At 46.9% G+C, this 21,673-nt stretch overlaps 1 protein-coding gene across 1 annotated transcript; it reads right to left on the reverse strand.

The window, feature by feature from the left end:
* Positions 1-5,408: 5,408 nt before the first annotated feature.
* Positions 5,409-18,320, reverse strand: LOC120319685 (HIG1 domain family member 1A, mitochondrial-like). The gene is made up of 4 exons (XM_039368785.1): positions 18,166-18,320; positions 11,927-12,028; positions 8,106-8,240; positions 5,409-7,319 (listed from the first exon to the last, which is right to left on the reverse strand). Exons 2-4 carry the CDS (start codon positions 12,021-12,023, stop codon positions 7,264-7,266), a joined length of 288 nt encoding a protein of 95 aa, XP_039224719.1. The 5' UTR covers positions 12,024-12,028; positions 18,166-18,320; the 3' UTR covers positions 5,409-7,263.
* Between the last annotated feature and the right edge of the window lie 3,353 nt (positions 18,321-21,673).

Here is a 21,673-nt window from a genome sequence, read left to right on the forward strand (position 1 = left end):
CGCTTCTGGCTGGGGCATTCTGGGAGTTGAAGTCCAGAAGCCTTAAAAGTGCAAAAGTTGGACATTCCTGTTTTAAAAGTCGGATCCAAACTTTGGTCTTTTGTTCTTTGTTTTTTTCTTCTTCCCCGAAAAAAAGACTTTTTTAAAAAATGGAGAACTTGACGTCCTTGCCAACGGCCGGCTCGTATTTCATGCGAGGCCTCGAAATCTATTTTAATGTTTATAGATTAAATGTATTATAAATGGATGTTGATGACAAAAAAAGGAAAAAGTTGTCAAGCTGGCCAGTGTCTCCACAGGATTTATTATGGCTTGAGAAGGTTCTCCAGCAAACAAGGATTTAAAGCGGTCCAACGGCGCCTCCTGGTGGGCAGAGAAGGAGCATTAAAAAAAAAAACCAGGAGAAAAATATAGTCCTCATCTTACGGAATATAGAGGTACTTCTGGACGGTTCGTTTAGCGACGGCCAACGCTGTAAATTCTGTAAGGTTCCGCTGCTTGAGCAAGGGGCTGGCTAGATGGCCTCCAAGGTCCCTTCCAACTTTGTTCTTCCGTGATTCTGGAAGGGCCTGAGCAGGGGGCTGGACTAGAGGACCTCCGGGGTCCCTTCCAACTCTTGTTATTGTTAGGGTTTCCTGCGTGAGCAGGGAGTTGGACTAGATGACCTCCAAGGTCCCTTCCACCACTGTTCTTCTATGATTCTGGAAGGATCTCCTGCTTGAGCAGGGGGTTGAACTAGATGATCTCCAAGGTCCCTTCCACCACTGTTCTTCTATGATTCTGGAAGGATCTCTGCTTGAGCAGGGGGTTGGACTGGATAACCTTCAGGGTCCCTTCCAGCTCTTGTTATTCTATGATTCTGTAAAGATCTGCTGCTTGAGCAGGGGGTTGGACTAGATGACCTCCAGGGTCCCTGCCAACACTTCTTATTCAATGATTTTGTAAGGGTCTCCTGCTTGAGGAGGGGGTTGGACTAGATGACCTCGGACATCCCATCCAACTCTTGTTATTCTATGATTCTGTAAAGATCTGCTGCTTGAGCAGGGTGTTGGACTAGATGATCTCCAGGGTCCCAGCCAACATTTCTTATTCTATGATTCTGTAAGGGTCTCCTGCTTGAGCACAGGGTTGGACTAGATGATCTCCAAGGTCCCTTCCAACTCTGTCATTCTGATTCTGTAAGGGTCTCCTGGTCCAGCAGGGGGTTGGATTAGATGACCTCCAAGGTCCCACGGTCCTAAAATGGGCGAATCTGACGCGGTTTGTCTCCCGTCTTGCCCTCTCCAGCCTTCTTGTTTAGCTGCTGCTGTTGGACGTCCAAAAGCAGGCAGTCCTCAACTTACGACAATTGAGCTCAGGAGTTATGTTGCTAAATGAGACATGAAGTGCTCCGTTGTCTGACGTTTCTTGCCCTTTTTGTGAAGTGAATCACTTCGGTTGTTAATGAATCTGGCTCACTGCTTGTCAGAAGCTCGCAAAAGAGGATCGCGTGACCCGCTGGGGTGCTGCGAACCATCATAATACAAGTCAGTTGCCAAAAATCTGAATTTTGGTCACGTGACCCCAGGGACGCTGCAACCGTCTTAAATACAAGTCGATTGCCAAGCGTCTGGATTTTGATCCCGTGACTTTGGGACGCTGCGACCGTCGTAAATACGAGTCGGTTGCCGAGCGTGTGAATTTTGATCCCGTGACTTTGAGACGCTGCGACCGTCGTAAATACGAGTCGGTTGCCGAGCGTCTGAATTTTGATCCCGTGACTTTCGGACGCTGTGACTGTCGTAAATACGAGTCGGTTGCCGAGCGTCTGAATTTTGATCACGTGGTTCCGGGATGCTACAACGGTTGTTAAGTGTGAAAAACGGTCCTTTCCGGTCCAGATCAAGTTTTGTCCATCCTAACAACCTGAAGGCAGGTGGACTTCGATGCCCAGAATTCCTCTTGCTCAGGACTAGGCCATCTTGGCTCTTTTATGACTCGTGGACTTCAACTCCCAGAATTCCTGAGCCAGCCTGGCTCAGCTTGGAAACCTCTCCCTTTCCCCTCAGCATGGCTGGCTCAGGAATTCTGGGAGTTGAAGTCCACCAGTCATAAAAGAGCCCAGGTGGCCTATCCCTTGCTCTTGCTTGTCGGATGGGTCCCTGTTTGGGTCAAAATAATGTCACAGAGCAAATGTTTTTTGGTGTTTTTTTTTGGAACCTTACAAAATGGCGGCTGTCCAATCCATCACTTTTAAGATGGATCCTCCTAAAAAAAAAAATATCTGAATATTTTTATTTTATTTTTTCTATCTCCCGTCTTACTCTTTCAGCGCTCCTAATTTAGCTGGCGGTGGGGGGGTGAATCCAACACTTTCAGCAGTTAAATCTGAAGCTGAATTAAATTACGTCTGGTCCTCGGTTTACAACGGTTCGCTTAGCGACCGTTCCCAAGTTACAACGGCGTTGGAAAAAAAGGGACTCAGGACCCGTTTTTCATGCTGGTGACCATTGCAGCGTCCTGGGATCACGAGATGAAAATTCAGACGCTGGGCAACCGACTCGCATTTACGACGGTCACAGCGTCCCGGGGTCACGAGATGAAAATTCAGACGCTGGGCAACCGACTCGCATTTACGACGGTCGCAGCGTCCCGGGGTCACGAGATCAAAATTCAGACGCTGGGCAACCGACTCGCATTTACGACGGTCGCAGCGTCCCGGGGTCACGAAATCAAAATTCAGACGCTGGGCAACCGACTCGCATTTACGACGGTCGCAGCGTCCCGGAGTCACGAAATCAAAATTCAGACGCTGGGCAACCGACTCGCATTTACGACGGTCGCAGCGTCCCGGGGTCACGAAATCAAAATTCAGACGCTGGGCAACCGACTCGTATTTACGACGGTCGCAGTGCCTGACCCCCCCCCTTTTGTGACCTGCCGACAATGGGGAAGCAAAATTCACATCACAACCTGGTAACTGAGTTAAAAGCTGCCGTGATGTACTTATCAACGGTGGTAAGGGATCTGGCCAAAGGGGGGGGGCAAATTCCCTTAACTGTCTCACTTAACGACATGGGGAAAGCCATGATTCACTTAACAACCAGGTTAGTAATTGAAGGACTGCAAGGATTCACTGAACGGTGGCGAGAAGAGTCGTAAAATGGGGCGAAATTGACTGAATTGCCTCCCTATGGGCTTAATTGGCGGTCGTAAAGTTGAGGACTAGCTGGATGCCGTTCGGCTGTTACGAAAGATGGCACAAAACAACAGACCATACCAATCCAGGTTATATACACTGTTGAATTAAATGACGGCTAGGTTGAACACACCGGTGTGTGTGTGTGTGTATTTGTGTGGAATTGCCATCCGGATTCGAATCCAGAACACCAAGGAATTGCAAGCAAACTTGTGGGCATCTGGGGAACAGATGGGATATATATATATATTTTTTAAACAAAAATCTGATTTTTGCACAGATCGCTAAAATCTGAAGATTATTAGATAGGCTAGAATATTTTCTAAAAGGGCAATCAAAAAGCAGGGTGTCCTCGGACTTACGACGGTGCCCAGCCCAAATCGACTTACGACTTGAGTCCTGAAGTTACAGCCTCTGCATGTTGGCTTCTCGGCAACTCTGGATTGCCTTTGCGATATATTTTATTTTTTCCCTCCCCGAAGAAACCAGCATTGACTTCCCATTTTCAAAATTCAAAAATAACTAAGCAAACCCATCTTCTGAAGAAAAAAAAAAACAGGACAAACCCTGGATTCACTTAACAACTGGAGTGTTCGCTTAATGACCACCACAAAAAAACCCCATTTGGATGAAATTGGATCCGGTTTTGGGATGATTCCCTTTACAGGTATCACGAGTGACTACGGTAATTGTCACACTTGACAACAGTCGTAACTTGAGGACTATCGGTATGACGGGATTTTTCTGTCATTCCTGGCCCACTCAAGTTACGACTATAATTGCCATACTTAATGACGGTCATTAATTCAAGGACTATGGGTATGATGAAATTTTTTTTCTCCTGTTGTGCCTGGTCCTCATGAGTGACTGTTAATTGCCACACTCGATGATGGTCATAACTTGAGGCATATCGATGTGACAATGGGATTTATCGTCATGCCTTGTCCTCATGAATGATGACTGTAATTGCCACACTCGATAATGGTCGTAACTTGAGGACTGTGAGGATTGGATTTATCCTGTCATGCCTGGTCTTAAGTGACGACTGTAATTGACACACTCAATGACGATTGTAACTTGAGGACATCACTGTGATGATGGGATTTTTCTGCCATTACTGCCCACTCGAGTTACGACTAATTGCCACACTCAATGATGGTCGTAACTTGAGGACTATTATGACGATGGGATTTCTCCGGTCATGTCTGGTCCTCATGAGTGACTGTAATTGCCACTCAGTAACGGTCGTAACTTGAGGACTATCGGTGTGACAATGGGATTTTTCGGTCATTACTAGCCCACTCGAGTTACAACTGTAATTCCCACACTTGAGGATGGTCATAACTTGAGGACTCAGCATAATCATGGGATTTTTCTGTCATGACTGGTCCACTCGAGTTACAACTGTAATTGCCACACTTGATAACGGTCGTAACTTGAGGACTATTGGTGTGACGATGGGATTTATTCGGTCATACCTGGTCCTCATGAGTTACGACTGTAAGTGCCACACTTGATGACGGTCGTAACTTGAGGATTATCAGTGTGATGATGGCATTTTTCTGTCATTACTGGTCCACTCGAGTTACGACTGCAACTGCCACACTCAATGACAGTCGTAACTGGAGGACTATCTGTATGACAATAGGATTTCTTTCCTCCGTCGTGCCTGGCCCACACTTCTGTGTAAGTCACAATCCTTTCCAAGCAAAATTTGAGAGAAAGGCAGATTTTAGCCAGCGCACAAAAGCAAGGACGCACAATTATTAAAGTGTAACACAATTACCTTTGTTCATCAAAAGATTCTTCCAGGTCAAATATCCCCTGTAATCAAAAATATTTTTTTTTAAAAAAGGAATGTAATAATAATAATAAAGTTGGAAGGGACTTAGAGGTCATCTAGTCCAACCCCCTGCTCAGGCAGGAAACCCTATACCATTTCAGGCAAATGGCTGTCCAGTCTCTTCTTAAAAACTTCCGGTGCAGGCATAGGGATCTTCAAGTTACGGCCGAAATACGACGGTTGTGACTTTTGTGGGTTGTGAGAATTTTTTGTTGTTGACAGGACCCACATCAAAGCGGCAACGTCGTAGCTGCCATTTCGGCTTTTTTTTAACCTTGTGCAAAAAAAAAAAAAAAAAAAAAACCGGCCTATTTTCACAAACACACACTTTGTGCAGAATGTGTATATAAAAAAATGTTCACGGCAAAGTGCGGCCTTTTGGCCAAATAATTTAAACATCTACAGTTTTAATAAGGTGTAAATAAATACAATTATGAACAGCTTGGATCGACGGTCAAAGGCGCCTAGGTTAAAAGAGTTAAAATGCTCCCTCATTTCAGTCACAAAATTGTGTTGTTTTTTTCGTGTGAGCGATGGGACTTCAAGCGACAAAGTGACGCCACTTCTAATGGAAAACGCACAGCCTTCGATAGAAATGGATTTAAAAAAGCAAATTATTCGTGTTGGCAACGGATTTGCTGTCTAAATTCATGTCTGCCGGGCAGGTGAAGGAAAACGGGGGGAAACTTCCCGATCTTTGAGAGAAAAACACATAATTTGTCTTTCGAAATTCACATTATCTGTGAAAAAGACAAAATCTGGAGTTGCCTCAGTGACGAAACGCTGGCGTGAACCGGCAAACCTCGATTCGTGGTCCCGAGGAAACCAAAATAAAATGAAATATAAAATGGGTTCCTTGGGGTGAGCCAACAAACCACACTTTGTGATCTTGAGGTAACTAAAATGAAAGGTTCCTTAGGGTGAGCGAACAAACCTCGATTCATGGTCTTGAGGTAACCAAAATAAAATGAAATATAAAATGGATTCCTTGGGGTGAGCGAACAAACCTCAATTTGTGGTCTTGAGGAAACCAAAATAAAATGAAATATAAAATGAGGGGATCCTTGGGGTGAGCAAACAAACCTCAATTCATGGTCTTGAGGAAACAAACAATCCCTCTCTCTCCCCCCCTTGGGGTGAACTAGCAAACCTCGATTCGTGGTTGTGCGGAAACCAAAATAAAATGAAATATAAAATGAGGGGTTCCTTGGGGTGAGCGAACAAACCTCGATTCGTGGATGTGCGGAAACCAAAATAAAATATAAAATGAGGGGTTCCTTGGGGTGAGCGAACAAACCTTGATTCATGGATGTGCGGAAACCAAAATAAAATGAAATATAAAATGAGGGGTTCCTTGGGGTGAGCAAGCAAACCACAATTGGTGGTCTTGAGGTAACCAAAATAAAATGACAGGTTCCTTGGGGTGAGCGAACAAAACTCGATTCCTGGTTTTGAGGAAACAAACAAAATATATATAAAATGAGAGATTCCTTGGGGTGAACAAACCTCAATTCGTGGTTGTGCAGAAACCAAAATAAAATGAAATATAAAATGAGGGGTTCCTTGGGGTGAGCAAGCAAACCACAATTGGTGGTCTTGAGGTAACCAAAATAAAATGACAGGTTTCTTAGGGTGAGCAAATAAACCTCGATTCCTGGTTTTGAGGAAACAAACAAAATATATATAAAATGAGAGATTCCTTGGGGTGAACAAACCTCAATTTGTGGTTGAGCGGAAACTAAAATAAAATGAAATATAAAATGAGGGGTTCCTTGGGGTGAAAAAGCAAACCACAATTGGTGGTCTTGAGGTAACCAAAATAAAATGAAAGGTTCCTTGGGGTGAGCGAAGAAACCTCAATTCGTGGTTGTGCGAAATCCAAAATAAAATATAAAATGAGGGGTTCCTTAGGGTGAGCGAACAAACCTCAATTCGCGGCCTTGAGGTAACCAAAAATAAACTAAAATGTAAAATGAGGGATCCCTGGTGCTCTCTGACTTGGCTTGCTTTCATTCAGACGTGTCTTTAAATATAAAATACAAGTGACTTTTTTTTTTTTATCCCCCGCCAAGTTAAAATCTCAAGGCATTCTGGCCGCCGGGAAGGTGAGGCCGGGCGGAAGAGATGTAAAGTAGGAATTATATTCGCCATTTTTCCGTTTTCCTTTCGCCCGCAGCCACTTGGAGGTGGGGAACGATCCGTGCGGTCAAGGAGAGGAGCGAGGAGAGCTACGACGGGTTTCCTAAGCCTTCGACTGAGGCTTCCAGACGTAATCCCGGATCATGGTATAAACCACACCTGGAAGACAAACATCACGACAAGAATAGCTTTGAAGAAGAGGCTGGACAGCCATTTGGTTTGAAGTTGGTCGAGGGTTTCCTGCCTGAGCAGGGGGTTGGACTAGATGACCTCCAAGGTCCCTTCCAACTTTATTTTATTATTATTATAAATGACAAAATAAAGGAAGAAGGAAGAAAAAAAAGGAAGGAAGAAGAAGAGGAGGAAGGACTGTGGGGGTCCCTGGTGCTCTCTGAGCTGGGTGGTTTCCTTGCAGACGTCTCATGACCCAACTAGGGAACGTCATCAAGGTTAGAAGGAGGGAGGAGGAGGAGGAGGAGGAAGGACTGTGGGGTCCTGGGTGCTCTCTGAGCTTGGCTGATTTCTTGCAGACGTTTCATGACCCAACTAGGGAACATCATCAGTGCTAGAAAGGAGGAGGGAGGAGAGAGGAGGGGGGAGGAGGAGGAGGAAAAAAAGACTGTGGGATCCTGGGTGCTCTCTGAGCTGGTTGCTTTTCCTTGCAGACGTCTCACGACCCAACTAGGGAACGTCATCAGGGCTAGAAGGGAGGAGGAGGAGGAGACCACGTGGGGTCTCAAGTCCCTTTGTTCTGTGCCATTCTGACTTCGAACCGTCCCTAAGTGAACCGTTGTTCAGTCAGGGAAGAGCCATCCTTTCCGTCCCCCGGCCATCCCAGAGCCCCACAGCCGCCCCCCAAATACACACACACACACACACACACACACACACACACGGTCCGCGCCGCGCCCCCTCCCCGCCCCCCAAAAAAGGCCTGGGACTCACCGCAGACGATGCTGCCCACCACGAAGCCCTGGGCGGCCATGCGGGTGTGGATGAGGTGGATGGACATCTTGGTCTGGCCCCGGTGCTTCAGCCGGTAGATGCCGTAGGCCGCCACGCTGAAGAAGCCCGCCAGGCCTGGCGGAGGGAGGGAGAGAGGGAGAGAGAAAGGCCGTCAGTGCCCTGGCTGGAAGCAGCGGGGAGAGGGAGAGGGGAGGGATAAATAAGGGAGGGAGGGAGAGAGAGGGCCGTCAGTGCTCTGGCCAGAAGTGGCAGAGAGGGAGAGGGAGGGAGGGAGGGAGGGAGAGGCCGTCAGTGCCCTGGCCGGAAGCGGCGGAGAGAGGGAGAGGGGAGGGATAAATAAGGGAGGGAGGGAGAGAGAGGGCCGTCAGTGCTCTGGCCAGAAGTGGCAGAGAGGGAGAGGGAGGGAGGGAGAGGCCGTCAGTGCCCTGGCCGGAAGCGGCGGGGAGAGGGAGAGGGGAGGGATAAATAAGGGAGGGAGGGAGAGAGAGGGCCGTCAGTGCTCTGGCCAGAAGTGGCAGAGAGAGAGAGGGAGGGAGGGAGGGAGGGAGAGCCCGTCAGTGCCCTGGCCGGAAGCGGCGGGGAGAGGGAGAGGGGAGGGATAAATAAGGGAGGGAGGGAGAGAGAGGGCCGTCAGTGCTCTGGCCAGAATGGAAGAGGGGAGAGGAGGGAGAGCCCGTCAGTGCCCTGGCCAGAAGCGGGGGAGAGGGAGAGGGGAGGGATAAATAAGGGAGGGAGGGAGAGAGAGGGCCGTCAGTGCTCTGGCCAGAAGTGGAAGAGAGGGAGGGAGGGAGGGAGGGAGAGCCCGTCAGTGCCCTGGCCGGAAGCGGCGGGTAGAGGGAGAGGGGAGGGATAAATAAGGGAGGGAGGGAGAGAGAGGGCCGTCAGTGCTCTGGCCAGAAGTGGCAGAGAGGGAGAGGGAGGGAGGGAGGGAGAGAGGGAGGGAGGGAGAGGCCGTCAGTGCCCTGGCCGGAAGCGGCAGAGAGGGAGAGGGAGGGAGGGAGGGAGAGCCCGTCAGTGCCCTGGCCAGAAGCGGCGGGGAGAGGGAGAGGGGAGGGATAAATAAGGGAGGGAGGGAGAGAGAGGGCCGTCAGTGCTCTGGCCAGAAATGGAAGAGAGGGAGGGAGGGAGGGAGGGAGAGCCCGTCAGTGCCCTGGCCGGAAGCGGCGGGTAGAGGGAGAGGGGAGGGATAAATAAGGGAGGGAGGGAGAGAGAGGGCCGTCAGTGCTCTGGCCAGAAGTGGCAGAGAGGGAGAGGGAGGGAGGGAGGGAGGGAGGGAGAGGCTGTCAGTGCCCTGGCCGGAAGCGGCGGAGAGAGGGAGAGGGGAGGGATAAATAAGGGAGGGAGGGAGAGAGAGGGCCATCAGTGCTCTGGCCAGAAGTGGCAGAGAGGGAGAGGGAGAGAGGGAGAGGGAGGGAGGGAGGGAGGGAGGGAGAGGCCGTCAGTGCCCTGGCCGGAAGCGGCGGAGAGAGGGAGAGGGGAGGGATAAATAAGGGAGGGAGGGAGAGAGAGGGCCATCAGTGCTCTGGCCAGAAGTGGCAGAGAGGGAGAGGGAGAGAGGGGAGGGAGGGAGGGAGGGAGAGGCCGTCAGTGCCCTGGCCGGAAGCGGCGGAGAGAGGGAGAGGGGAGGGATAAATAAGGGAGGGAGGGAGAGAGAGGGCCGTCAGTGCTCTGGCCAGAAGTGGCAGAGAGGGAGAGGGAGGGAGGGAGAGGCCGTCAGTGCCCTGGCCGGAAGCGGCGGGGAGAGGGAGAGGGGAGGGATAAATAAGGGAGGGAGGGAGAGAGAGGGCCGTCAGTGCTCTGGCCAGAAGTGGAAGAGAGGGAGGGAGGGAGGGAGGGAGAGCCCGTCAGTGCCCTGGCCGGAAGCGGCGGGTAGAGGGAGAGGGGAGGGATAAATAAGGGAGGGAGGGAGAGAGAGGGCCGTCAGTGCTCTGGCCAGAAGTGGCAGAGAGGGAGAGGGAGGGAGGGAGGGAGAGAGGGAGGGAGGGAGAGGCCGTCAGTGCCCTGGCCGGAAGCGGCAGAGAGAGGGAGAGGGGAGGGATAAATAAGGGAGGTAGGGAGAGAGAGGGCCGTCAATGCTCTAGCCAGAAGTGGCAGAGAGGGAGAGGGAGGGAGGGAGGGAGGGGCCGTCAGTGCCCTGCCCGGAAGCGGCAGGGAGAGGGAGAGGGGAGGGATAAATAAGGGAGGGAGGGAGAGAGAGGGCCGTCACTGTTCTGGCCAGAAGTGGCAGAGAGGGGGAGGGAGGGAGAGCCCGTCAGTGACCTGGCCGGAAGCGGCGGAGAGAGGGAGAGGGGAGGGATAAATAAGGGAGGGAGGGAGAGAGAGGGCCGTCAGTGCTCTAGCCAGAAGTGGCAGAGAGGGAGAGGGAGGGAGGGAGAGGCCGTCAGTGCCCTGGCCGGAAGCGGCGGAGAGAGGGAGAGGGGAGGGATAAATAAGGGAGGGAGGGAGGAAAAGAGGAAGGGAGGAGATGTGTGCAGAGGAAAAAAAAGAAGGAAGGAAGGAAGGGAGGGAGGGAGGGAGGGAGAGAGGGAAGGAGGGATAAATAAGAAATGATGGGAGGAAGGGAGGAAATAATGAAAGAAGGGAGGGAGGGAGGGAGAAAGGGATAAGGAAGGAAGGAAGGAAGGAAGAAAGGAGTTAGGGGAGGAAGGGAGAGACGGAGGGAGGAAGAGACGTGCAGAGGAGGGAGGGATAAATAAGGAAGGAAGGGAGTAGGGAATAATGAAAGGGAGGAAGGAAGAAAAGAAGGGGGTAGGGGAAGAAGGGAGAGACGGAGGAAGAGACAGTGTGGAGAAGGAGGGAGGGATAAATAAGAAATGAAGGGAGTAGGAGAGGGAGGGAGACAGAGGGAGGTGGAATGGAAGGATAAATAAGAAAGGAAGGACAGGAGATGGGGAGGGAATAATGAAAGAAGGGATCAAGGGAGGGCGGGACGGAGAAAGAAAGGGAGAAGGAAGGAAGGGGGTAGGGGAGGCGAGGGAGGAAGAATGTAGGGGAGGGAGGCAGAAAGGAAAGGAGGGAGGGATAAATAAGGAAGGGGGATATGGGAGGAAGGGAGAGAAGGAAGAAGGGATGGTGTGGAGGAGGGAGGAAGAGGGGGGATAAATAAGGGAGGGAGGGAGAAAGAAGGAGAAGGAAAGAAGGAAGGAGAGGAGGAAGGAAATGTGTGGAGAGGAAAAATGAAGGAAGAAACGGGAGGGGAGGGAGGCAGAGAGAAAGGGAGGGAGGAATAAGGAAAGAAGGAAGGGGTAGGGGAGGAAGCGAGGGAGGGAGAAATAAGGAAGAGGGGAGAGAAGGAGAGACAGGAAGGAAATGTGTGGAGAGGAAGGAAGGAAGGAAGGAAGGAAGGAAGGAAGGAAGGAAGGAAGGAAGGAAGGAAGGAAGGAAGGAAGGAAGGAAGGAGGGAGGTGTATGGAGGAGGTGGAGGAAGGACGGACAGACAGCCGAGGCTTATGCAAAACAGATTTTGTGAAGCTGATCATAACTTTGCTCCCCAACCTGGGAGACCCCCAACCGCATCGGCTCCCTAAACCCCACCAATGACTTCTGAAATACAGGTGGTCCTCAACTTACGACCGTGTGTGCGACTTGCTTAATGACCTCCGCAGAAAGATCGTTTAAAAAAACAAAAAAACCCTATCCGGTCCTCGAGTGTGGTTATTAAGTGGAGGACCACCTGAATAGGGCAGGGTCTCTCAAGACCGGCCCTTGTGGGGAATTATGGGAGTTGGAGTCCAAGGGGTCAAGGTTCGAGACACCATCGGGCGGGCTCCAAGGAACCGGCGGGCGGAAGACGGACTTACCGATCGGGACGAAGGGCATTTCTTTCGATTTCCGGAGCAGCTTCGAAGTCGACGTTTCGTCGTAAACCGGGAAGACTTTTTCCGAAGGAGAGGCCATGGTCGCTGTGAGGAACGAAACCCACAAAAAGGTTACATAGGAGGGGGGAAAAAAGAAGAAAAAGTCTTCAAAAATACAGATGGTCTTCCACTGACGACGGTTCGCTTAGTGACTGTCCGAAGTCCCAACGGCGGTGAAAAAGTGAGCTGCCCCCAGTCCTCATGGACACGAGGGAAGTCCTCCACTGACGATTCGCTTAGTGACTGTCCGAAGTCACAATGGCCATGAAAAAAGCGAGCCGCCCACAGTCCTCCTACTTACGAGGGTCGCAGCGTCCTCACGGACACGTATGAGAGCAGTCCTCCCACTTACGACCGGTTGTGAAAAAAGTGGGCTGCCCCCAGCCCTCCCACTTACGAGCATCGCAGTATCTTCACAGATCCAGCGGCGGGCAGTCGTTTTGCGACCACAAAGGCACCCAAAATGTCTGTTATTTTGAGAGATAAGGGCGTTTTGTCCTCCCAATTTGACCACCTTTCTTGACACGGTTCTTAAGTGAATCGCTGCCCTCGTTAAGTTATGGGCAGATATGAGGGCCATCCTCCACTTACGACCATCCGTTTAGTGACCGGTTGCGAAAAAAGTGAGCTGCCACCAGTCCCCCCACTTACGAGCGTTGCAGTATCCTCACAGACCCAGCGGCGGGCAGTCGTTTTGCGACCACAAAGGCGCCTGAAATTTCTGTCAAGTGAGACATCGGTGAAGAGCCTCTTGCCCCATTTGACCACCTTTCTTGACACGGTTCTTAAGTGAATCACTGCCGTTATTAAGTTATGGGCACATATGAGGGCCATCCTCCACTTACCACCATCTGTTTAGTGACCGGTCGTGAAAAAAAATTGAGCTGCCCCCAGTCCTCCCACTTACGAGCATCACAGTATCCTCACAGGGACATATGAAGGCAGTGCTCGGCTTACGACCGTCTGTTTAGTGACTGGTAGTGAAAAAAGTGAGCTGTCCCCAATTCTCCCACTTACAAGGGTCGCAGCGTCCTCACGGACACATGAGGGCAGTCCTCGACTTACGACTGTCTATTTAGTAACTGGTCGTGAAAAAAGTGAGCTGTCCCCAGTCCTCCCACTTACGAGGGTCGCAGTATCCTCATAGGCACATATGATGGCAGTCCTCCACTTATGACCATCCATTCAGTGACTGGTCGTGAAAAAATTGAGCTGCCCCCAGTCCTCCCATTTACGAGGGTCGAAGCATCCTCACGGTCACATATGAGGGCAGTCCTCGACTTACGATCATCCATTTAGTGACCGATTGTGAAAAAAGTGAGCTGCCCCATCCTCCCACTTACGAGGGTTGCAGCGTCCTCATAGGCACATATGATGGCAGTCCTCCACTTACGACCGTCCATTCAGTGACCGGTCGTGAAAAAAGTTAGCTGTCCCCAGTCCTTTACGAGGGTCGAAGCATCCTCACGGGCACATAGGATGGCAATCCACCACTCATGACTGTCCATTCAGTGACCGGTCATGAAAAAAGTTAGCTGCCCCGTCCTCCCACTTATGAGGTCACAGCATCCTCAAGGACACATGAGGGCAGTCCTCGACTTATGATGGTTCACTTAATGACTGTCCAAAGACACAATGGCCGTGAAAAAAGCGAGCTGCCCCCAGTCCTCCCATTTACGAGGGTCGAAGTATCCTCACAGGCACATATGAGGGAAGTCCTCCACTTACGACCGTCCATTTAGTGACTGGTCATGAAAAAAGTGGACTGCTCCAGTCCTCCCACTTACGAGCGTCGCAGTATCCTCACAGACCCAGCCACGGGAAATCGTTTTACGACCACAATGGCGCCTCAAATTTCTGTCACTGAGATATTGGCGAAGGCCGTTTTGCCCCCCCCATTTGACAACTTTTCTTCCCATGGTTCTTAACTGAATCACTGCCGTCGTTAAGCTAGTCACACAGTCGTTAAGGGAGTTGGGTTTCCCGCTGATCTGAAGCTCGCCAAAAAAAAAAAAAGATTGCATGATCTTGGCACACAGCAACCGTCGTAAATACGATTCAGCGGCCAAGCGTTATGAATTGCGGTCATAACCCCGAGGACTCCCTGTGAAACCGGCAAAATACAATCGGTCGATGCAGGAAACTTTCCCAAAAAAGGAACAAGACCAAAAAAATCTTGTTTGTGCTTCACTTCCTGCCACGATTTCCGTTCCTAATTTCATCAGAGTCTATCTCAGCCGGAGGCATTGCGTCATTCTGCAAAATTGTTTCAGTAAATCCCTCCCTTGCCTGGCTTGTGACTGGTGTGACTCTTTGCAAAGTTGTGCAAACTTTAAAAAGGAAAAAAAATTCACCTTGCCACTGTCCTTGACTTAATTCCTTTTTTTAAAAAAAAAATAAAAAATTCAACCCGGATTTTCAATAGAAGCATTCCTTTGGAAATTTAAAAAAAAAAAAAGAGGATTTTAATCAAATCAAGCAAGAAATAAGGAGAAAGAAGGAGGGAAAATAACCAGCGGAACAGCTTGCCACAAGAGGTGGGTTTGACAAGACTGGAGGTTTTTCCAGAAAAGATGGGACAGGCATTAGTCTGGAATGGCAGAGGGTCTCCTGCTAGAGCAGGGGGGCTGGAATAGATGACCTCCAAGGTCCCTTCCAAGGGCCTCAAAAAGGGGGTTGGACTAGATGACCTCCAAGGTTATTTCCAACCCTTTCTATGATTCTGGACGGGTCTCTTCCTCAAGCAGGGGGTTGGACGAGATGACCTCCAAGGTCCCTTCCAACCTTGTGATTCTATGATACTGTAAGGACTGCTCGAAAAGGGGGTTGGACTAGATGACCTCCAAGGTCCCTTCCAACCTTGTTACTCTATGATTCTGTAAGGATCTCTTGCTTGAGCAGGGGGCTGGACTAGATGACCTCCAAGGTCCCTTCCAACCCTGTTATTCTGAAGCATTCAGATGCCTCCCAACTGGGGGGGGTGATCTCAGGAAGTCCTCGACTTACAACCACAACTGACCCTCATATTTCTGTCGTTAAGTGAGGCACTTGTGAGGCGGGTTTTGCCCCAATGGACACCCTTTTTTCTTCCACCCTTATGAGATGAATCTATGCCAGGGGCCTTCAAACATGGCCCCTTTTATGACTGGTAGACTTCAACTCCCAGAATTCCTCAGCCAGCATGCCTGGCTGAGGAATTCTGGGAGTTGAAGTCCACCAGTCATAAAAGGGCCTGGTTTGAAGACCCCTGGTTTGGATCCAAGCCCGCAGGTTCATCAAAATGGCTGATTGAGGGATTCTGGGAGTTGAAGTCCACCAGTCAGAAAAGGGCCAAGTTGGAAGACCACTGAGAGTCTGGATCCAAGCCTGCAATTTCATCAAAATGGCCGACTGAGGGATTCTGGGAGTTGAAGTCTCACAAGTCATAAAAGGGCCAAGTTGAAAGACCCCTGAGAGTCTGGATCCAAGCCCGCAGTTTCATCAAAATGGCCGACGGAGGAATTCTGGGAGTTGAAGTCCACAAGGGCCACGTTTGCTAGCACAGGGAGCCCTTGACTTACGGCCAGAACGGGAGCCCAAAATTTAGATCGCTAAGTGAGACATTTGTCCTAAGTGAGTTTTGTCCCTTTTTTACGACCTTTCCGGTCAGAGTTATTAAGAGAATCACTCCCGCCATTAACTTAGTAACCCGGTTATTAAGTGAATCTGGGCTCCCCCCCCCTCGACTTTGCTTGTCAGACGGTCGCAAAAGGGGATCACGTGACCCCGGGACCGTCATAAATGTGAGTCAGTGGCCACGTTGGTTTGAATCTGGATCACGTGACCTTGGGGATGGCTGCAAAGGTCGTCAGGGTGAAACAACGGTTCTAAGTCCCTTTTTCCAATGCCCTTGTGATTCTGCACGGTCGCTAAATGAATCGTTGTAAGTTGAGGACTACGAGAAGACCAGCTAGGCTTCGCTAGGCCAAAACTGGACAACAAGGTGGGCACAACCAATGCCAGGATGAGAAGAAATTTGTTTCGAGAAAGCACAACTAATCTGTTCACAATTATTTTTTGGGAAAAGGAGGGTGGGAAGCATGCTTTCCAGGAGATTGACAGCTGTCAATATACTTAAAGCAATTGGCAGAGGAAGCAGAGCTGAAGGTCCGTGGCAACTTAGCCGTATTTGGAACGCGATTAATAATGTTTCCAATTGCAATTTTAATTGTTTCTGCATTTATCCTTCTTTTTTAGGTTTTGCAAGCTGCCCAGAGTGGCGATAGAGTAGATAGATAGATATATAGATTAAATTTAAATGTATACATATATTGATTAAATTTCAATTACACAGAAACACACACAGATATGGTTTAAATTATGCGGTATTGATTAAAGTTTTATATCTCTACGTATACCGTATTGATTAAATGTAGATATGACACTGATTTATGGTATTCAATTTTACGTATAAGGTGATTTCTGAAGTTTAAATTTATATACATTGATTTATTAAATTTCATATAAATGTGTGTGTGTGTGTGTGTGTGTGTGTGTGTGTACACACAAATACATATAACATATTAAATTTAAATTACATATATAGTACTGGCTTCTTCCATTGACTGATTAAATTTAAATTTTAGACAGATATAGTTGCTGGATGTATTAAATTGATACGCCACCCCTCTGAGGAAGTAGGGCAACTTACAAAAACTATAAAAAATAAATATCAAAAGAACTAAAATTACAATTGCACAATTTCTGTAGGAAGTTACACCACCCTTCCCACTTAACTGACCTTGGGTACTTTTTACAACATGTAACACACAAAGAGAGACACTCATGTCTGTGTGTCTGTGTGTGCATGCATATGGGTGGGGTTGTTTGATTGAATTGAAAATCATATAATATAGCTTATTTTATATCTATATCTATAAATATTTTATAAAAATATATGTGTATGTGTGTATATCTATCTATCTATCTATCTATATATATATATATAATACATATGTACATATATCTATATATCTATATAGATAATACATATGTACATACATCTATATCTATATATTGATATATATCTATATCTATACCTATATCTATCTATATCTATATAGATAATACATATGTACATAGATCTATATATCGATATATATCTATATATATCTCTATATAAATACACATGTACATATATCTATATCTATATATCAATATATATCTATATCTATACCTATATCTATATAAATACATATGTACATATATCTATACATCGATATATCTATATCTCTCTATATAAATACATATGTACATATATCTATAGGTACCTCAGAAAACAAATATCTATATCTATATCTATATATCTATATATCTACCTATATCTATCTATATAGATAATACATATGTACATATATCTATATATCGATATCTATATATGTATATCTATACATTATATCTATCTATATAGATAATACATATGTACATATATCTATATCTATATATAATCTATACCTATACCTATACCTATACCTGTATCTATCTATCTATCTATCTAGATATATAGATATGTACATATATTATGTATGTGTATATTAATACGGTATATATATACATATGATTTTAAACACACAATTATTAAACAACCCTATGCAGATTGTAATTTCTAAATTATAGAAATCACAGCCATTTGACAGAAACGGTAGAGTGTCTCCTGCCTCAGCAGCGGGTTGGACTAGATGACCTCTAATGTTCCTCCCAACTTTATTATTATTAATATTAATAAATAATATTAATAGAAGATACAAGCTTAGGATCCCACCATTGGAGGGGAGTGGGAAGCTGACCTCCCCCTGCTCCCCGCCCCCAAATCCTGACCAGAGGCCCAGACACGTTTTTCCCTCCCAGACCCGTGTCGGGCGAAGAACCGGGAGCGTTCCCACGACCCCCTTGACCCGCCTTCTGCCCCAAAGCCGCTCCAAAAAAGGAAAAGGGAAAAAAAAAAAAACAGGCCGGATCTCTCAGTACAGCCCGTCCTGTCCTTGGACCCGCGGCCGGGGATGATGGGAACCGCACTCCCCCCATACACACTGGCTGGGGATGATGGGAGGGGTAGTCCCATTTCCCGCCGGCCCCGGAGAAAACGGCCGGGGAGCTGCCGCGCGGCCTTTGCCGGGCTCGTCTCGGCCCTCCCCGACACTCACCTCGGCGTATCTTCCGCGCTTCCTTCTCGTTCGCCGGCCGGCTTTCTAATCGAGGCGGGCTGAGGAAGGCCCGTGTCTTTCAACGACAGTCCCCGCCCTCCGAAGCGGTGACGCACTTCCGCTTCGCTAACCCCGCCCCTTCCACTCTGGGCCTCGCCTTTCTTTCTTCTGAGGGCCTTGAACCAGGGGGAGTCTTCCAACTGGGCCCTTGTGTGACTGGTGGACTTCAACTCCCAGAATTCCTCAGCCAGGCACGCCTGCCGAGGAGTTCTGGGAGTTGAAGTCCACGAGTCATATAATGGGCCTTGACGGTTGCGACGCTCCCAGAAAGCCTTTCGGCCCTCAGGTGATTGTTGGTTGGTTTTTTTTTTAAACCCGCTTCCCCGCCCCGGCTCGCTGACGTCATAGCGGCCGCCGGCCAATCGGACGGCGACTTTGGCTGCCATGGTGACCGGGTTGCCAAGGTGACCGGAACGTGGAATGTGAGGCGATTGAGGCCCTTTTTTTCCCGCTTTTTTTTTTTTTTAATCCAAGGCGGATTCACACGACACGCAAAAAAAAAAAGACCAAAAAGCGTGTCAAGGAGGAGATTGATCAGGGTTCTCCCGCCGTTCTCTGACCCGTGCAAAAGGGGGAGAAAAAAAAAACACGGAGGAAAGCGGAATTCACCTTGATACGTGTCTGTGGAGGCTCCCTGGGTTGTGTGAACGCAGCCTTGGGTGCTTAATGCGTGTAGGGGGAACCCAGAAGCGGGTCAGGCTCCTTGCTGGGTTCAGATAGTTGTGTGAATACCAAAGGGGAAGGTGGTTCAGAAAATAGACTGGAGGAAATGCTTGAGCAGGGGGCTGGACTAGATGACCTCTGAGGTCCCTTCCAACTCTGATTTTCCATGATTCTACAAGGGTCTTCTCCTTGACCAGGGGGCTGGACTAAAAGACCTATAAGGTCCCTTTCAGTTCTGTTCTATTATGATTCTGTAAGGATCTCCTGCTCGAGCAGGGGGTTGACTAGATGACCTCCAAGGTCCCTTCCAACTATTCTATATTCCATTATTCTATTCTATTCCATTCCATTTCATTCTATTCTATTCTATTATTTTCCATTCTATTTTATTTTCCGTTATTCTATTCTATTCTATTCCATTCCATTCTATTCTATTATTTTCCATTATTCTATTCTATTCTATTATTTTCCATTATTCTATTTTATTTTCTGTTATTCTATTCTATTCCATTCCATTCCATTCCATTCTATTATTTTCTGTTATTCTATTCTATTATTTTCCATTCTATTCTATTTTCCATTTTATTTTATTTTCGGTTATTCTATTCTATTCTATTCTATTCTATTCTATTCTTCTATTATTTTCTGTTATTCTATTCTATTATTTTCCGTTATTCTATTCTATTCTATTCTATTCTCTTCTATTCTATTCTATTCTATTCTATTCTGTTATTCTATTTTATTCTATTCTATTTTCCATTCTACTTTATTTTCCATTATTCTATTCTATTCTATTCTATTCTAGTCTAGTCTAGTCTAGTCTTGTCTAGTCTAATCTATTCTATTCTATTCTATTCTTGCCCGCCATGCTGGAAATCTTGCATCCCTTTTTTTTTTTTTCAGAAATAGGGGCACCATCCTGGTTAAGGCAAAGTGGAAGCGGGCTAAAAAGTCCACGGAAGTGTTCTTTTCCCCACCGTTTCACCAATCAAACATGGCTTGTTTTCTTTAAACCAGAGGGAAGACAAACCATTATTTCTGCTTTGCATGCAAGGAATTTGTCACTTTGGTTGAACATCCTGGCTGGCTGCCACCCATTCAGCACCTTTTCTGTCCTTTTTTTAAATCCCCTTCCAATTTTTTTTTTTTTTTTTTTTTGCAGCTTTGGCTCACAATTGTCGTGTTTCAAAGCAGAGAAGTGACACAATTGTCGCGTTTGCACAACCAGGGAAGTGATGAGAGCAAAAGAAGTGTGTGTCAATTGACCAACGGAACAGCTTGCCGTCCGAAGTTGTGACAGATTCATCACTGGGGGAGTTTTAAGGAACAGACTGGACAGTCACTTGTCTGAAATGGAATAAGGCCTCCTGCTCGAAAAAGGGGGCTGGACTAGATGACCTCCGAGGTCCCTTCCAACTCTGTCCTTTTATGATTCTGGAAGGGTCTCCTGCTTCAGCAGGGGGCTAAACTAGATGACCTCCAAGGTCCCTTCCTGCTCTATTCTGATTGATTGACTCCGCACTTACCGTGCTGGTGTGGCTGGTTACATATTCCCCTTGAGGTTTCCCAAGAGTTTGGTCTGTTCCAGAAACTCGGAACAAGAACAAGACGCTTGCGTCCTTACGTCAGTGTGTATAATCACGAGTTTTGCCTTACACATAATTGTGCTGGAGAACTCAACCCTTTTTAAAACAAACTCTTGACTTATAAGCTGTTTGTTTAGTGGCTGTTTAAAGTTACAGTGGCCCTGGAGATGCTGGAAGGGAAGGGAAGGGGAGAGAAGAGAAGAGAAGGGAAGAGAAGAGAAGAGAAGAGAAGAGAAGAGAAGAGAAGAGAAGAGAAGAGAAGAGAGAAAGGTGAATAGAATAGAATAGAACAGAATAGGAATAGAATAGAATATAGAATAGAGTGGAATGGAATAGAATAGAATAGAGAATACGAGAGAAAGGAGAATAGAATAGAATAGAATAGAATATAGAATAGAATAGAGAAAGGAGAATAAAATAGAGTAGAATGGAATGGAATAAACAGAATTGAATATAGAATGTAGAACAGAACAGAATAGAATAGAATACAGAATAGGAGAGAAAGGAGAATGGAATGGAATGGAATGGAATAGAATAGAATATTGAATGGAATGGAGAATAGAATAGGAATAGAATAGAATAGAATAGAAAATATGGAATAGAATAGAATAGAATAGAATAGGAGAGAAAGGAGAATAGAATATAATATAGAAGAGAATAGAGAATAGAATAGGAATAGAATAGAATAGAATAGAATAGAATAGAATAGAATAGAAAATATGGAATAGAATAGAATAGAATAGAATAGAATAGGAGAGAAAGGAGAATAGAATATAATATAGAAGAGAATAGAGAATAGAATATAGAATAGAATAGAGAATAAGAGAGAAAGGAGAATGGAATGGAATGGAATAGAAAATTGAATGGAATGGAGAATAGAATAGAAAATATGGAATGGAATGGAATAGAATAGAATAGAATAGAATAGAATAGAATAGAATAGAATAGAATAGGAGAGAAAGGAAAATAGAATAGAATAGAGAATAGAATATAGAATAGAACAGAATAGAATAGAATACAAAATAGGAGAGAAAGGAGAATGGAATGGAATGGAATGGAATAGAAAATTAAATGGAATGGAGAATAGAATAGAAAATATGGAATAGAATAGAATAGAGAATAGGAGAGAAAGGAGAATAGAATATAGAACAGAACAGAATAGAATAGAGAAAGGAGAATAGAATAGAGTAGAATGGAAT

The sequence above is a fragment of the Crotalus tigris genome, unplaced genomic scaffold (genome assembly GCF_016545835.1).
Source record: "Crotalus tigris isolate CLP2741 ecotype Arizona unplaced genomic scaffold, ASM1654583v1 scf7180000020932.1150333, whole genome shotgun sequence".
NCBI classification, from domain to species: domain Eukaryota; kingdom Metazoa; phylum Chordata; class Lepidosauria; order Squamata; family Viperidae; genus Crotalus; species Crotalus tigris.

Bases quoted from the DNA above. Each gene is read 5' to 3' on its own strand.
- LOC120319685 (XM_039368785.1), bottom strand. From the start codon at position 12,023: ATGGCCTCTCCTTCGGAAAAAGTCTTCCCGGTTTACGACGAAACGTCG. The intron at 8,241-11,926 runs GTAAGTCCGTCT...TCCCTCCGCCAG, and splicing joins AATGCCCTTCGTCCCGATCG to GCCTGGCGGGCTTCTTCAGC. The intron at 7,320-8,105 runs GTGAGTCCCAGG...TTTGTCTTCCAG, and splicing joins GGTGGGCAGCATCGTCTGCG to GTGTGGTTTATACCATGATC.